The sequence below is a fragment of the Crinia signifera genome, chromosome 12 (genome assembly GCF_055691185.1).
Source record: "Crinia signifera chromosome 12, ASM5569118v1, whole genome shotgun sequence".
NCBI classification, from domain to species: domain Eukaryota; kingdom Metazoa; phylum Chordata; class Amphibia; order Anura; family Myobatrachidae; genus Crinia; species Crinia signifera.
The window spans coordinates 11,349,726-11,367,573 of NC_139228.1; the positions used below are offsets into that span (position 1 = coordinate 11,349,726).

Sequence of the window (17,848 nt, forward strand, 5' to 3'; positions counted from 1 at the left end):
GGATTACAATGCTGACCACCCGGGTGGCAGGATTCTGTGCATCGCTATGCCGCGTTGGTCTTCTGGCTGTTGGTAAAGCGATACCATCCTATCGTAAATTGCTCTAATGACCATGCTGAGTACAATGCTCAGGATTTCTTCCAATGGACAGATGCACAGTATTACTGCATGGAGTTCTCCAGGCCTGTTCTTACAATACAGAGACAGAAGTGCATACCGTTTCCTCCTCATCAGTAAACATCACAACCGCGCCAATATACAGTATGCAGGAGTCATCGCACACTATGAGCACGGTATTCTGCGTGAATTTATCACGTATACCATAGAAATGCCGATATATAATGTCCGCGTGCTATATATAAGCGTGATATAATCGTACCAGAGACTAGTAATGTTTGCTGGAAGGACTTGTATCTATGCACAACAACACAGAAACCCTGGAATGATAGGCACCCGATGGCTGTAGATATTGATCATCGTTCCGCGCTCATTACCACACAGAACTATAGAATAACATGGATTTCTGTGCATGCATCTGTACTGAGAAGTAAGCACGTAAGACGTCCCGGGGAATAGCAGCCATTTTTCCTTTATTTGCTGTTGTTCCTCAGGCTCAGTGACACTAAGCAATTAGCGGCCTAACCTGAGGGGACAACACTCCCGTACTCAATATATATTATCCTGGTAAACAACGGGAGAGGAGAGGCAGCCCGATATCGCTCCATGTGTGCAGGTACAAAAAAAATAAATCTGTCGATTCCACACCCGTGGGTTAGTGTGGCCCTTTTCTGTCAAAGATTGTAAAGATTATGACAAAAACCTACATTTTAGAGCCCTTCGCTATATTAAAATAAAATAAATGTATAAGGTTTCCATTTTGTTTTCCTCATATCAGGCGGTACTAAGTCCTCCGAAATCAATTTAAACATTCATGGAGGTCTAACGAGCACTAACAATGGTCTATGTATCATGACAGTGGATGGGTCTATGACTTGCGTCTTCGGCAAGCACATATCGCCAGTCTAATAGCGAACCCAAATAAGGCAGGGCTAAGAGAAGCGAGATTTGTAGGATCAGAGAGCCTACAAGAGGCCTACAGTGATGGCGGCAGAAGCAATGGTCAGCCGTATGGTTATGAATTGAAAAAGGCAGAAGGTCCATGAGAGGACAGGCCTGTTTGGTGACAAATTTGGTCAGATAAAGAGATTGCAAGTAGCACATCAAGGAAAATGGGTGTGGTGGGCATAATGTGCCGACATAGATTTAAAACAGCAATCTCGTATATAGTGGTGCGTTTCGCATGTATTTGTTGAATGCTGCAACCAAAACAATTGCACGTCCAACATTAATGTGTATGTGTCATTCCAGCCAGGCCACGAGCAGCCGGCCGCCATGTTGGTTGTGTTCTGGGACCACAACAGGATCCACAGATGGGAAAGATCTGTGAGGCGGACAGGAAGTGGCAGCCTATATGGTTAAAAGGGGGAGATATATCCCAAAATTAGAAGACTGTACTGTGTCTTCACACCGTGGCTTTGTCCTCCATAACTACACACAGACCTTTCCCAGTTTAGAGGGAGATCTCAAATGCACATTAAAACACTGATCCTGTGTGGAAGCTATAGACCAGGCCCGGCCTGGCCATCCAGCTGTACCAGCGGACCTGTGGGAGGGTATGCTGGGACTTGTAGTTTCATAACACAGGTTGACCAGGTCTGGTAACATACCATAATTATTACCCTATAAGATTGTAAGCTCCCTTGGCACAGACAGACATTCCTACACAAGTATGTATGGCCAGTCCCACAGGCAACAGATAAACAGTGTGCATGAGACCTCTGACTCACTGCACCTATAAAAACCAGATTACATCCCTTGGTCTGCAGTATTCCCGGCCGAGTCAGACAGCAGAAGGCCCATATTATAGCACGGCAAAATGGTGTTACAGCAAAGAACTCAGGTACTTATGTATTATCACGGCGCCCATCGCATCGCATACCAAAAGGCATGCGATGCGATATCCCGCGATATTGTACAATGTCATACAATTTTAAAATTGTATGACAGTGTAAATGGCATACAATGCGATGTGATGTGATTAAAAATTGTATAAGCACCCTAATGGGTGCTTACAGTGTTAAATGCACCCCCACGCCACCCCCCCACTATAAACGTGAACCCGAAGCGTGGCGAGCGGCGGCGGTACGCGTCCTCCGACCTTTTCATACCCCCACTATCCACGTCGGCTTGGAGTTGATTTTATAAAGTGTGGCGAGCGCAGCGAGCCCCGCGAGGGGACGCGGATACCTGTGAAGCCCGTGAGGGGATGCGGATACCACGCTCGCCACGATTCGGGCTCGGTGGCTCGCTGCGCTCGCCACACTTTATAAAATCAACTCCACGCCGACGTGGATAGTGGGGGTATGAAAAGGTCATAGGACGCGTACCGCTGCGCTCGCCACGCTTCGGGTTCACGTTTATAGTGGGGGAGTGGCGTGGGGGTGCATTTAACATTGTAAGCACCCATTAGGGTGCTTATACAATCTTTCATCGCATAGGGGGCAAAAATCGCATCGCATCACATGCCATCGGGTGCATGCCATGCGATGCGATGAAAACATCGCGTGACCAACATCGGGGGCGCCGTGATAATACACAAGTACCAGAACTCATTTCACCCACTGAAATAAATGTAAATAAAATTTACAAAAACACCACATTTGTATGTGGCGTCCACATTGTCACACGGCGAGCATCACACGAGCTGGGTAGCACTCTGCACCATTAAACCATACCAGGCAACCACAGCAGGAACAATAGTGTGCAATAATAATGGCTGTCATCTGGCTCAGAGAAGTGACTGGCAGAATGCTCATGAGGTATTGGATCCCCCCAAAATGGCCGCCAGCGGTGTACCATCCCATTTCTACAAGCCATGAAACTCCAGCCTGCCAAGACTACTGTACACGTATACCCTCTCTCAGGCATGTAGCCTGTGCCTGGCACACTGTAGTCACCCCAATAGTGTCTAGCACCTAAACAGTCTTTGTGCCTAATTTATAAATTACGTAAATCTCATGTTTATAGACCTCTGCATCTGCAGGAGCCATACAGACCTGAGGTAAAGAGGTCTCTCTTTGCTTCTAGCACACTCTGGTCTGAATCTCAGTACTGAAATACTGACCTGAGTGTGCTAGAAGCACCAAGAGCAGAGACCGACACCCCTAGGCAGGAATAAAGAACTGGACAGATTGCAACAGGGGCAGAGTGCTAGAATGAACACTACAGTGTACAATTACTAAAGCTTTAAAAAAAAAAATGAAAAGCAGTGTTGTCACCCATAGCAACCAATCAGATTGTCCGACTGTGGCCCTCCAGCTGTTGTGAAACTACACATCCCAGCATGCCTTGCCATAGCTTTAGATTTCCCTAATAGCAAAAATGGGCCCTTATTCTGGTTCACTCACAGAGGCAAATTCCTTCTCAAATGGGCAAAACCGTGTGCACTGCAGGTGGGGCAGATGTAGCATGTGCAGAGAGAATTAGATTTGGGTGGGGTTTAACTTCAAAGTGAGATCTATATTGCAGTGTAGAAATAAATCAGTCAGTATTCACCCTGCACAGAAACAAAATAACTCACCCAAATCTAATTCTCTCTGCACATGTTACATCTGCCCCACCTGCAGTGCACATGGTTTTGTCCATTTGAGAAGGAATTTGCCTTTGAGAGTGAACCAGAATAACCCCCATTAGAATATACAGTGGCGGCTCTCTATCGGCTGCACACAGATGTAATACAGGCCGTGTGCATCCTTTTTCTCCAGACGCTGTTCAATCCCGCTACAAATCTAATACTAACACTGGGAACCCAATTAGGATTTCCTGTGATTCCATCAGCGACAAATGATATTCCGACCGTACAGTTAACCACTAAGCTTCCTCTAGCATGAGCTAGCACAGCAGATAAACACACTGCAGGGCGATTACCTGCTCAGGTATATCGGGAAATCAGATCGCCTCTGAGGAGAAATCAGATCGCCTCTGAGGAGAAATCAGATCGCCTCTGAGGACTGGTCTCACAATGCTAAAACGGGAGCAGGGATTATGAGATTGAGGGCCGGTGTCCTCAGGAAACTCCATAACCCAGGAAAATTATATCTCAAGATTACAGTGTATTTTCCCCAAACGGGTCAGAAGTCAGACGATTTTCCATCTGCTGAGAGAGAGAAAACGCTGACCCCCTGTAATTACATATTCGTGTACCCCAGCTAAGAGGAGGCTGCCGTACTGATAGAACCAAGCACATATATTAATAAGAAATCATGGTTTAAAACACACACACACTATTTACATCGCTATTAATATACCCGATAGGAATAAACCAACGCAGTTCTTCTTCCCTGCCTGAGGAGTCGCTCCCTGGTGTGGTGCTTTTAGCACAGTGTGGTCTGCCTATAACTGCTGAAATACAGACCACACTGTGTTAGAGCACCACAACAGCTAGTGAAACCCCCAGGCAGGGCAAAGAAACTGTTTGGAAATATACAGGGTGATCTAATGCATTTATTTTTAATAACAAATAATAATAGTTTTTTGGGGGTTTTTGCTGACAACAATAATCTTGAACAGGCCAAGAACAACAAATAAAATATTAATAAAAGCAAGATACCGTAAAATTAGCACATACTGGACGGACTACTATTGTAATCCGGACAATATGCAGAAAAGTGTACTAGCACATACCCTTGTGCCCACAGATCTGTTTTTTTGTTTCATGTGGGATGAACTTTCACCTAGATATGGCAGCATACACTAAGCAACTTTCCCATTTGTTAAGATATTTAGACATTCTGACAGGAGTTGCGCAGTTACAGCTTCTAGTATACACGGTATCCTAGGCCTATAGTAATGGTCTGTAAATGTTGGTCTGTAAATGTTAAAAGGTTGGCTGTCTGTAGCTTTCCATTTGCCACCCTGCCAGCTTATGTCTTTCCACATAGATAGAAAGACACAAACTGGTTAACACTGATATTTAAAAAAATATATTAAACCTATGGTGCCTTGGAAGTTTACAAATATTTGCTCTACAGGAAACCTGCTGTGCACACAAAATAGCTTCCTCCAAATAGCAGGAACAGTAACATCATTTCATTATATAATATCAAGGCAGTACGGATGGTGTGGGTGTGGTATTGGGTTCCGACAGTCGGGATCCCGACAGTCATTAGTCCGATGTCGGGATTAGGACTGTCCGGACTCAGACAGCATGGCAAGCGCAATAAAGCCCCTTGCAGGCTCGCTGCATTCGCCACGCTGCGGGCACGGTGGCTCTCTACGCTCGCCACCTATTCTATTCTCCCTCTATGGGGGTCGAGGACCCCCACGAGGGAGAATAGCCGGTGGCTGTCGGCAACCCGTCTGTCGGTGTAAATGACTGTCGGGATCCCGATGGTGTAATGGTTAGCATTATTGCCTCACAGAGCTGAGGTCATGGGTTCGATTCCCACCATGGCCCTAACTGTGCAGAGTTTGTATGTTCTCCCCATACTTGCGTGGGTTTCCTCCTGGTACTCCGGTTTCCTCCCACAATCCAAATATATACTGGTAGGTTATTTGGCTCCTAACAAAATTAACCCTACAATGAATGAGTGTGTGTGTACATGTGGTAGGGAATAAAGGGGCAGATGTATTACACCTGGTGAAGAGATAAAAGTGGAAGGAGATAATGCACCAGCCAATCAGCTGTGTTTGAAATATGACAGTTAGGAGTTGATTGGCTGGTGCATTATCTCCTTACACTTTATCTCAACTTGATCTCCAGTTTATCTCTTTGACAGGCTTAATACATCTGCCCCATAGTTTGTAAGCTCCACTGGGGCAGGGACTGATGTGAATGTTCTAATATTCTCTGTACAGCGCTGCGGAATATGTGTGCGCTATATAAGAAATTGTTAATAAACAAGTGCCAGACGAGATGCAGTCAATTACACAGCTCTGAACAATGAACCTGGAATGGGTGCCGGACGGGGTCCCGACAGTCATTAACCCGGCGTCGGGGTCCCGACTGTCAAAACACCGTCAGCCGGGTTCCCGACGGCAACCCGCTATTTTCCCTCGTGGGGGTCCACGACCCCCATAGAGGGAGGATAGAATAGGTGGCGAGCGCCGTGCCCGCAGCGTGGCGAGCGCAGCAAGCCCGCAAGGGGCTTTGTTGCGCTGGCCACGCAGTCTGACACCGGCCAGTTGGGATCCCGACGTCGGTATAATGACTGACGGTGAAACATACCACACCCCCTGGAATACACACCCCAGCCATGCTAACTGGTGGTTCTCTCGAAATGGTTGCTTCTGCCATCAAGTCCGATAGGCAGAGGTTCTCAAAAGTGTTCCTAAAGGCACCCTAACGTAGGGCAGAGATTCTCAAATGCGTTCCAAAAGGAACCCAAGCGTAGAGCAGAGGTTCTGAAATGTGTTCCTCAAGGAACCCTTACAGTCCCGGCAGTGGCGTAACTATGAATTGGGTGCCCCCCCGCCGGTAATGGGGGGCGCCCCCCGCCCGCAGCCTTACCTGTCTTGCTGGTCCCGTCCTGGCTCCCTTGCTGGCTTCATTCTTCTGCTAGTGAGACGGACCAACACAAAATGTCCGACCCCATACAGCAGACAGTTTCAGAGAACTGTCTGCTACTGTATATGGGGCGGACATTTTATTGTGGTCTGTCTCACTAGCAGAAGAATGAAGCCAGCAAGGGAGCCGGGACGGGACCAGCAAGACAGGTAAGGCTGCAGGCGGCGGATTGGCGGGCGACAGATGGGCGGACGGGAGGGGGCTAACTATAGCACCACAGCCCCCCGGCGCCCACACATGCACAGCGCCCCCCCCCCCCGGGGGGCTGCGGTGCTATAGTTATGCCTCTGAGTCCCGGTTTTCAAGTACAGCCATGTTTGGCCACAGATGACAATTAGTACCTTAGTCAATTTAATGTAACCATCTTTGCTGACCTGACCTGGACTATTAGGGTACTTTGAGGACCGCGTTTGTGAACCTCTGCCTTAGGGTATAGTCAGATCTTAGTAAAGCCCCCTACACAATATACCTAATCACCGGTGGGAGCGCGCATTGTTAATGATATGAAGTGCACACACTAGGCAATGTATGTGTATGGGGCTTACGTCCTCCTGCCCAAAATGCAGCGGCTCTCAGACTTATTTCTGAAGGTTTCCCGAGAGACATATGGCAGCTCTGTAACGTAGAAGTGTATAATGGCCGGGGCAGCGTGAGAGGAAGAAGAGTAAGACTTATAGGAGCTATTTTTAAGACCCCCCTGTTTTCTGCGAAAGTCATTTCTCGGGAAGCATCGACATAAACAGGAAGAGAAAGACGCAACATGGAAACGTCTTTAATGGAACTTGTGGAAAGGCTGTAAGCTCGGAGCGGCCTAATTATCCACCTTCTCAGTATTACAGGCCCCTGCGACAATCGCTCGGCTATTCCTAATTACCGCTTCCTACAACTTTTTCCTGCAGGAGCTTCTGAACGGCTTCATCTTTCTGGACACTGCGCATTCCGGGATGTTAAGATGGCGGAGGACAGCTTCCTGCCGCAGTGAGGATGAGGGAGTGGGTTCCTGTTCTTGTTATAGGTACGATAATGTTAGTAGGCCCTTGGCTATAAAGAAGCAAGCTTGTGGGACCTATGCGTCAGTAAATAAAAATAAAACAAAAATAAATTAAAAAATGGGGGGGGGGGGGGGGGGCATTCGACACTGACAAAAAAAAAATTTCCATGTCAACTTATTGCTTGTGTCAGCCTTTTTTCAATGCCGACCGAGTGCATGTTGACCGAGACACATGTCTCTCCTATTATCCACACCCTTGCCAGGGGCAGACGAGTAATAACATTAACATCAGCAGCAGTGATGATAACACTAATTTAAGAAATATGAATAACTTTATTGCAAATATCTGCTGCGCACAGGAGAACAACGCCAACTAAAGAAAACAGTAAATGAGATTTGTGCATTCTGTCTCAGAGAAACTGGAACCGTCATCTGGACACAGATAAAATCTTTCTTTTTGCATTGCGTCTATAAAAAAATAAAAATAAAAAAACTCGCCATAAACCGAAGCAGAAGCTTCTTCGCACTGGATAAAACAAGGGGACATTCATCTCCGATCTGAGAGACCATTTATTCAGAAGCTGGAGGTCAAAGGCTATATACCAAGCTGCAGAAAATGTGGGCCCGTTTGTACAGGAAGTACATGGGTTAACGCTTCAAGATGGCGCAAAACTGGGCATGGCGTAACCTGGTAGGAGAAATGGCGGACTGCGGTGTTCTCCAATGATTTCTCTCCTCTCTGACAGAAGCCTACTGTCTTCTTTACGCATCCTTCCAGTATTGCTGAGCAGCGATTGCATCAGTCACCTCAGACGCAGAAGGCGGATTCTCCAGTCATAAACCAAGGAGTCCTGTAATCGCAAAGGGAAGATCTTTTCAGAGGTGCGGCCCTAGGCGATATTAACGCCAAATGTGTGGGCATGCCAGCTTTATTAATGGCGCTGCGCATCCAAAACGAACTTACAGTTTGCGGCACTCTGCCGTTTGCACTACAGTACTGCAATACCATGGCATCTAAGTGGTTTATTCTGGTTGATTCGCAACAGGGCTGCGTTTGCACGGGGAACAACGTTTTTGTACTGTGCGTGCGCCTTTCTGCGCACGTGCATACGCAGGGTGCGTGCACCCACGGCGAACAGACTGTTCACCGGATGCACGCACCCAGGACAGTGGGCGGGGGGTGGAAAGGGGTGTGGGCGGCTTGTGGCCCCATTAGCATATGGGAACGCCTGGCGTTTCATGAACGTTCTCATGCCAATGAGGCCATGACGCGGGGTCGGGGAGGGCAGACATCACCGGATGTCAGCTGCTCGCCCATTTCCTTCCCAGCGTGCACGCAGAGGCGCTCCATCTGGCTGTGCCGCGTGTCCCAGTTTCCGGACGGCGCCGCGGCGGGTCCCTGGGATGGGGGGACGGCGGGGCGGTGAGGGCCAATGGGGAAGGCGGCGGTGAAAACACCGTAGCCACGGGGTGCGCGCGCGCCCCTGACGAGAGCCGGCCGCTGGCAGGGGCTGACTGGAATGGGTGGCGGCAGGCAACCATTTGCAAGATGGGGTTTGTTGGACTCGCAAAGGCTGAAAATTAACCAGAATAAAACCCTAAGTGTACAGAAACGGATCTACATCTACGATTGATACAAGTCAACCATCCCCTATCAGGATCCGCCGTATGGGCGGGCACTATTGTACATTGATACCGTACAGCCAAACTCGATACATAGAACTTCACTTTTCGCAGCCGCACAAACTTCTCCTGTTATTCCACCCTATAAAGATTTCATAGCTCTATAAAAACGAGACACTAGAAGGTGGAAGTCTCCAGCCCGAGGGCGCAAATCGCTGGCACCTATCCCCACAAGTCTATTTCCTAATGATAATGTTATTGTTCCAGGAGGATGGATCTCATCAGCCCTTCCACAGCAACGGCCTGACGCCACAAGCAAACCCAAAGGCACCAACTGCACATAGCACCACAATACGGACACACTAGTGGGCACCACGCCACCGAAAGCCAGGGTGTGTAGCCGTAACGTGAGTCACGGAGATTGGAGTCAGCCTTGGCACCACACACACACACACACACGCTGCCCTGTTACTGTATTACACGCACACAATGGGTCAGATGTACTATGCCTTGGCGGATAATAAAGTGGAGAGAGATAAATTACAATTCAATCTGTGGCCATTTTTTCAGACACCGGACGAAATGCACAAAAGAAAAAAACGCGGTAAAAACCCATTTTCTGATTTATTACCACATTTCTGGCATTTTGGGGCCGCGTTGTGGAGGGCAACGCCAGCTGTAGACAATGTTACCCTATAGAAGCCTATGGGCTTCGCGCCTCAGCGCTGGTTGAGGGATCAGACACAGAACCTTCCCAGCATGCCCCGCGCCCATTACTCCAAGTCTTAGTACATCTTCCCCATTGGAAGTGTGAAATAAAAGTTATTTTGCACTTCATTCATTAGATTGTTGTGTAGAAATTGTGCTTTTGTTGTCCATAGCAACCGGATGTTCCTTTTCATTTTGTAAACTGTGCACAAAAAAATAAAGTTGCATACACACTAGATCATTATCGGTGTGTATGATAATGACCACATTTTTGTGCATACCACCGATCCGCGTTAACAAAATCCTCTGTCCATGGAAGACTATGGAGGATATCGCTTCCTTGATGGTAATATGAACAAACAGTGAAAAATGATCTTAAGTCAAGTGCAAAGTACATGAGCTCGGTTTGATAAGGAAACGCAAACACTAGAGGCGGGAGTTCAGGTGTAAGGACACATTCTTCAAAGTGTTTATCAACAACCGTACAGCACCTAGTAGCAGGCCGTCGTGCCAACCAAGTCCTTAAAAGGACATCTATAAAAGGAGAGGTCAATAACGTTTCAGAAGATTCAGGTTGTGGGTCATTGTACACAGAGAAGTCGTCCATGCATTTGGAACGTCTAGTGCAGGCATGTCCAAACTGTGGCCCTCCAGCTGTTGTGAAACTACACATCCCAGCATGCCTTGCCATAGTTTCCCTATTAGCTAAACTGTGGCAAGGCATGATGGGACGTGTAGTTTCACAACAGCTGGAGGGCCATAGTTTGGACATGCCTGCTCTAGTGTAATATCTATATAATGTTTCAGGTGAGAAAGTGGTCCCCAGGAACAATGTTTAATAGACAAACACAATACGCAAATTTCATATCATACGGATGACCGGCGGTTGGGATACTGACACCGGCATCCTCATACTCCCCGCTAGCGCCTGCTCTACTGCCCCAAGAGAGGCCAAAGTAACACCTTGTAGGGATGGACATAGATGGACGATGTTTTTGTCACCATCACTGTGTTTCTCGATATCTTTATGGTTTTGTCAATCAATGGTGGCTTTCCGATGGAAGTTGCCATCAAATTATGCGAAAGCGTTGGCTAGCCGATGTTACAATACGGAATTTAGTTTTTCAACATAGTCGCGGGTCAGTATCGTACATCATAATTTTTTTTTTTGGGAGGGCGCATTCAAGAACCATGGTTAGTTACCATCACATCAAAAGTTTTGACGGTGGAAGCCAACCCATCATTCCATGGCAGGTTTTCTAATGTGCATACCTAAAACTTGGCCACCGGAACATCATGAAGAGGACAACCTTGATTGGAGGTGTTGCTCCTAGCAACCAATGAGATTTTAGATTGAAATGAAAGCAAGATTTAAAATCAAGTATGGTCAAACTATGGGCCTCCAGCTGTTGGGAAACTACAAGTCCCATCATGCCTTGCCATATTTTTAGCATTCCCTAATAGCAAAACTGTAGCAAGGCATGCTAGGACTTGTAGTTTCACAACAGCTGGGGGTCCATAGTTTGGCCATGCCTGATTTGTCAGGTTGCTATGGGCAACAGCTCCTATTTTTAATGTTTTAGTAAATCTACCCCCTAGTCTGCTAAAAGGAAAGGACAATTACAGAGACTAGGCCGGGGCTATAGTGCAGGTGGATGTGTCTCTGCAGGCCGTGTTGTGAGAGATGTACCCTAAGCGTCCCTCAGGAAGGCCTCAACCCCCTTCAGCTTCAGCAAATGGACTGAAGTTACACCTGTGATATGAAAGGTCTATTTATGAAGCCCCATGCTTCGTGATCGGCATGGGATACAAATGCATACAGTCCTCACAAGCAAGGTTAAAGCAGGCCGGCGTCTTGTGCTTCATCCACCCCAGTGGCAGAATCTTAGCACGGAACAAAGTGCTACCATTAGCATAAAATGTACACATAGAATGTGCCATGTTTGACTCTTCCGCAGTGGTGCACCGATTTCCCCACCCATCCCTTCACCTTCTTTGGTTCAAAGGAATTCTCACTGCCTGCAGAACCGAATTTGTTGCATGGGAAATTAGCCTCCCAGGTCTGCAACAATGTCAGCTGGTAAGACGACATGTCTGTTCCAGGCCTAGAACATCTTTCGTGATAGACAGACAAGTCGGAGAGTTTTAAAAATGGAAGGATAACAAATAAAAAAAGTAAATAAAAAAAAAAATTAAAACAAGAAGAAAAAAAAAAAAAAAAATACACAAAATCAGCCATTCATTCAAACACCAGTTCACATCACCTGTCCTGGCGTCCAGCAACACTTTCTTGCATTTTTAACACCATGATCTCAGAACACCCAAGGAAACTGTTATTTACTAAACCGCAAGGTTAACTCAGCCAGACACAACAACATTGAAAAAACTTCTTATCTGTCATCTCCACCTACAAAAGCTAAAATCTCAGCCACTCATCCATGTAGCAAAAATACCAATAACAGTAAATACACAAAAGATCAATTCACCTCTACATCCAGAACTTTAACACAAACATATATAAAAGGTGCACCGTTCTGCAAAATGGAACCACTCGGAACAATAAGATTTAATCTGGGGGCAAATGATTATGTAGATTGTAATGCTTTTAAAAACACTTCAATGGTTCTTGTCAATGGCAAAGGAGGGGGGACACAAGAATAGGTTATTGTTGAAGGACAAAAAAAGGAGGAAGGCTGAGGGGGGGTGGGGGGGGGGAATTAACCTGTCACCTATAATAAACCAGTGTGTGCAATATTAAGAATAACATATATATGATTGTTTCTTGAACCAAATTGAAACAAAGTATTCACTTCTGCAATTCAATAATATTTCCCCAATTAGACCGACACAAACATATATGCAAAAAATAAAAACAAACACGACAAGAGACACAATAAAATTCCTATAGCCCAAAAACATGTTTTCTTGCATTCAATAAAAAGTTGTTCAATAAAACACACATAAACCATGAAAATGATGTTATAATTAAGCAAAACGATTGACAGTCCTTATAGCTGTCACCACGCAACCATTACATATTTTAAATAAGAACAGCACACTTGACAGATAATTTCATACCTGTCAATAGATGTCGGAGGTGAACTGATGCTCATCTTTGCGAAGGATATCCCAAAATCCAGCGTTTCGCCACCGAGTCGGAAGAAAATGCAGGAAAATTGAACATTAAATTTATAGGGGTTTTCACTGCAGACAAATGCAACAATGAATTGTTAAAGGAGCAGGCAAAGTCATCTTGCATGGCCCTCCTATCTGCTCCTACCCAAATAAATACTGGCTCTTTCGTCTTTGCAAAAAAATAATAATATCCAAAAATTCAATTGCAATTCAAGTGTACAGTCCCATGTCTTCGCCTAAACATGACGGCAGAGGTGCAAAACACAAAATAAAAAATCCATCTAAATTTTGTTTAAACAGCTGTTGTCAAGGCACAGTGCTATCCCTAAGCGTCCACAACGATATCCTGCAGCATTTTTTAATTTATAAATAAAATATTATATACCTCTGCGCGGAATTCCCAAAATAAATTAACATATTAGATTTTTTTTTGTTTGGCTAAAAAAAAAATATTCTAAAAGCTTATTTTCTTTTTTTTTTTAATTAAGGAAAATGACCTTAAAATAATAATAAAAAAAAATCCAATCCTAAAAGCTTGTTTGCTGTAAGGGGGAAAAAAATCACCTTAAAATATATAAAAAATTAAATAATATGCAAAAGAATTCCAGCAAGTAACCACAGTAGGGAAAAAATAAGCAGTGGTTTGGGACTGGATTTTCTTTGCAATGCACCAATGGAGTTTTGTGCAGTGAGGGAGCCTACAAAACAGATCTTTTCAATGAGATCCTTCCAGCCTGGTTGTTCCTCCTTCCCCTCCACACTGAAGCTTTGCTGGTTTCTTCCTTACAGCAGATCCAGGTCTGTTGTTAAATCCAAGAGGCCTGTTAGATCACCAGTCTTTCCTGAAGCCCCATGCCCAGCATGCTGCATCCTTCTCCCCCTCCTCTGCAGCCCAGTCTCCGGCTCCACATCCAGCAGGAAGGGACATGCAAAAACAAATGTATGTAATGATATTGCAAAAAAAAAAAAAAAATCCAAGGCACAGATTAAACCCCCCAGTGCAGCAGTGATAGAGATAGGAGAGATCAGTTATTTTCTGTCCCCTCCCTCCTTCCTTTCTTTTCCTTTTTTTTTCCCTCTCCTCTTCTTCCTTTCACTGCCCTCCCCCCTTCTGCATAAATACAGGCAGAAGCTGCAATAAACACACAGACCAGGCTATGGTGCTCCCCTCCCCCCCAACTGCTGGAGGCTGGGCTGGGCAAGGACTGCTAGTATACTCCCCTCCCCTCTCTCACTCCCTTCCTCCCCATTCTACTCTCAGTGACTGGGAACACACAGTCACACACAGGACATATTGTATGCATATAATACAGTGTGTATGCGTCTATACCGCTGCACACAGCTCTAGTGCCCTGAGCTATGGAATGTACTAATATTCACTTGCTCATGCTGCCCAGACAGATACACTGGATGCGTATGCTTATGAGATCACCTGTCATTTTCTGCACATGGGCCTGATTCAACATCACTCGGTCCCCAGCGGATTCGCGCCAGGGACCGATGGTGCGGCTCTGTGTATACATATGGGTGATTATACTCATGTGCAGGGCCACTGTATGGATGCCTGCCAAGGCGTTCGCACGGGGCGGTGCTTCCTGGGTATGCCAACAAAAACAGTGGCACGTCCCCATGCGAATGCAGGCGTGGTGAAGTCTGCAAGGGGCGGGCAGATGATGTCACGTGATGTGAGCCCCCTCCCCCTGTTCGGCCATCTCCGGGTCAGACTTTTATCTGCAAGCGGGTGAAAAATCATCAGAGTGTCAGAATAATGCGCACGGCGTGGGCATTCGCACGCCGGTGGGTGGCGTTCAACCGCTTGGTAAGCAGTGAATTTACGCTGCTTACAGAGCCAGGCTGAATCACCCCCATGGTGCAGCGTGTACGGATGACCTACCTATATACCTGATATATTGCACACCAGAACGTCATGTATAGTGTATATCAGCAGTGGCCAAACCTGTCCTCAAGATCTACCAACGGTGCAGGTGTCTCAGGCAACCTGTGAATCTATAGTAGGAATGAATGCAGCATGTTGGAAAATGTGACAGTTAGTAATGATTACGGCTGTGTAGCAGCTAGGTGATCTGGGTTATGTGACAGTTAGTAATGATTACAGCTGTGCAGCAGCTAGGTGATCTGGGTTATGTGACAGTTAGTAATGACTGCAGCTGTGCAGCAGCTAGGTGATCTGGGTTATGTGACAGTTAGTAATGACTGCAGCTGTGCACCAGCTAGGTGATCTGGGACATGTGACAGTTAGTAATGACTGCAGCTGTGCACCAGCTAGGTGATCTGGGACATGTGACAGTTAGTAATGACTGCAGCTGTGCACCAGCTAGGTGATCTGGGACATGTGACAGTTAGTAATGACTGCAGCTGTGCACCAGCTAGGTGATCTGGGACATGTGACAGTTAGTAATGACTGCAGCTGTGAACTAGCTAGGTGATCTGGGTCATGTGACAGTAATGACTGCAGCTGCGCACCAGGTAGGTGATCTGGGAAATGTGGACGATTGGTAGATCTCGAGGACCGGTTTGGCTACCCCTGGTGTATATGCATATATATCATGTTTAGTACTTGTGTATTAGCATGTGCGCCCACTACGCAATTTGCCTAGTGGGCTATTCTGCGTAGTGAAATCGCATCGCATGGCACGTTTTTGTGCCGTGCAATGTAATGCGATACGATCTCACTAGTTAATTTATTCACTGCCCCCTGACCGCCCATCGCATTGCACACTAAATGCGATTTTTAGTGCATTGCGATTTAGCACAACACCCCCAGTGTACATGTCTATGTGATGCAATGGGATTTAGCACACCCCCACTATCCACGTAACCCCGAAGCATGGCAAGCGCAGCGAGCCCCGTGAGGGGCGGCGTTACGCGTCCTTTGACCTTTTCATTCCCCCACTATCCACGTCCGCGTGGAGTTGATTTTATATAGTGTGGCGAGGGGACACGGAATACATGTAAAGTAATCCGCGCCGCTCGCCACGCTTCGGGCTCGGTGGCTCGCTGCTGACGTGGATAGTGGGGGTATGAAAAGGTCGGGAGGACGCGTTCCGCCGCCGCTCGCCACACTTCGGGCTGGTTCGGATAGTGGGGGGGTTTTATGAACATACTACGCTATTTACGCTGCCTACGCTGATTGCTGCGGAACGGCATGGCACAAAAACGGGACATGCATTGTGATTTCACTACGCCAGCGTACGCATGCTAATTGGGCGCCGTGCTAATACACAAGTACCCTCGTTTCTAAGGAAATGGTTGATGACACTGGGTGGTTTGCAGGTGGGCATCTTTAGCTCATACCTGCAGGCTTGTGGCATGCTTCTAGGCCTGTATGTACACCCGAGAATTCCCTGCAGATCCGGAGCTGCGATGTTACTGACAGTGGCCCAAACGCTGCAGCATGGCCGAGACCTTGCTGACCAGAGAGGGGACTACCATTGGTGCAACAAGTGCATTGCAACTGGGCCCCTGAGGAGTAAGGGGCCCACTGCTGTGTTGCATATTGTGAACTTGGGTTGGAGTGGAGGAGGGGGAGGCCAATTTATATTTTTGCACCTGGGCCAACCACTCACAAGTTCCACCACTGATGCTGGCATTTGGTGGCAGCGCTATAGAAGACAGGGGCATGAACTTTCCTAATGATTCTTCGTAACCCAATGATGATATTCACGCAGTTAATTCGATGAGGCATCTTCTGACCTTTTTCCTGTCCCCCTCACCATCCTTAACCCCCCCTAAACTTTGCAGCTTACCCAGTCAACCAAAATCATCCCCCTAGTGCCTATCCCCTTCCCCAATGTAGCCTAACCTTCCCCCATGTAGCCTAACCTTCCACCATGTAGCCTAACCCTAACCTTCCCCCGTGTAGCCTAACCCAAACCTTCCCCCGTGTAGCCTAACCCAAACCTTCCTCCCGTGTAGCCTAACCCAAACCTTCCTCCCGTGTAGCCTAACCCTAACCTTCCCCCGTGTAGCCTTTCCTTAACCTTCCCCCGTGTAGCCTAACCCTAACCTTCCCCTGTGTAGCCTAACCCTAACCTTCCCCGTGTAGCCTAACCCTAACCTTCCCCCGTGTAGCCTAACCCTAACCTTCCTCCCGTGTAGCCTAACCCTAACCTTCCCCCATGTAGCCTAACCCTAACCTTCCCCCGTGTAGCCTAACCCTAACCTTCCCCCGTGTAGCCTAACCCTAACCTTCCCCCGTGCAGCCTAACCCTAACCTTCCCGCGTGTAGCCTAACCTTCCCCTGTGTAGCCTAACCCTAACCTTCCCCCGTGCAGCCTAACCCTAACCTTCCCCCGTGCAGCCTAACCCTAACCTTCCCCCGTGCAGCCTAACCCTAACCTTCCCCCCGTGTAGCCTAACCCTAACCTTCCCCCGTGTAGCCTAACCCAAACCTTCCCCCGTGTAGCCTAACCCTGACCTTCCCCCGTGTAGCCTAACCCTGACCTTCCCCCGTGTAGCCTAACCCTGACCTTCCCCCGTGTAGCCTAACCCTGACCTTCCCCCGTGTAGCCTAACCCTGACCTTCCCCCGTGTAGCCTAACCCTAACCTTCCCTGTGTAGCCTAACCCTAACCTTCCCCCATGCAGCCTAACCCTAACCTTCCCCCATGCAGCCTAACCCTAACCTTCCCCCATGCAGCCTAACCCTAACCTTCCCCCATGCAGCCTAACCCTAACCTTTCCCCGTGTAGCCTAACCCTAACCTTCCCCCATGCAGCCTAACCCTAACCTTCCCCCATGCAGCCT

The 17,848-nt window shown here is 47.3% G+C and overlaps 1 protein-coding gene across 6 annotated transcripts in view; it reads right to left on the reverse strand.

Moving 5' to 3' along the window:
• Positions 1 to 14,201, reverse strand: part of ARHGEF11 (Rho guanine nucleotide exchange factor 11) — a 111,981-nt gene extending 97,780 nt beyond the window's left edge. For 3 of the 6 annotated variants that reach the window (XM_083166334.1, XM_083166332.1, XM_083166328.1), the window contains exon 1: positions 13,026 to 14,201. In XM_083166334.1, the coding sequence (XP_083022460.1) occupies positions 13,026 to 13,060 (35 nt within the window). In that variant the 5' untranslated portion in view covers positions 13,061 to 14,201. The remainder of the gene's footprint in view (positions 1 to 13,025) is intronic. The other 3 variants (XM_083166331.1, XM_083166329.1, XM_083166330.1) reach the window with 1 other exon arrangement.
• Positions 14,202 to 17,848: the final 3,647 nt, after the last annotated feature.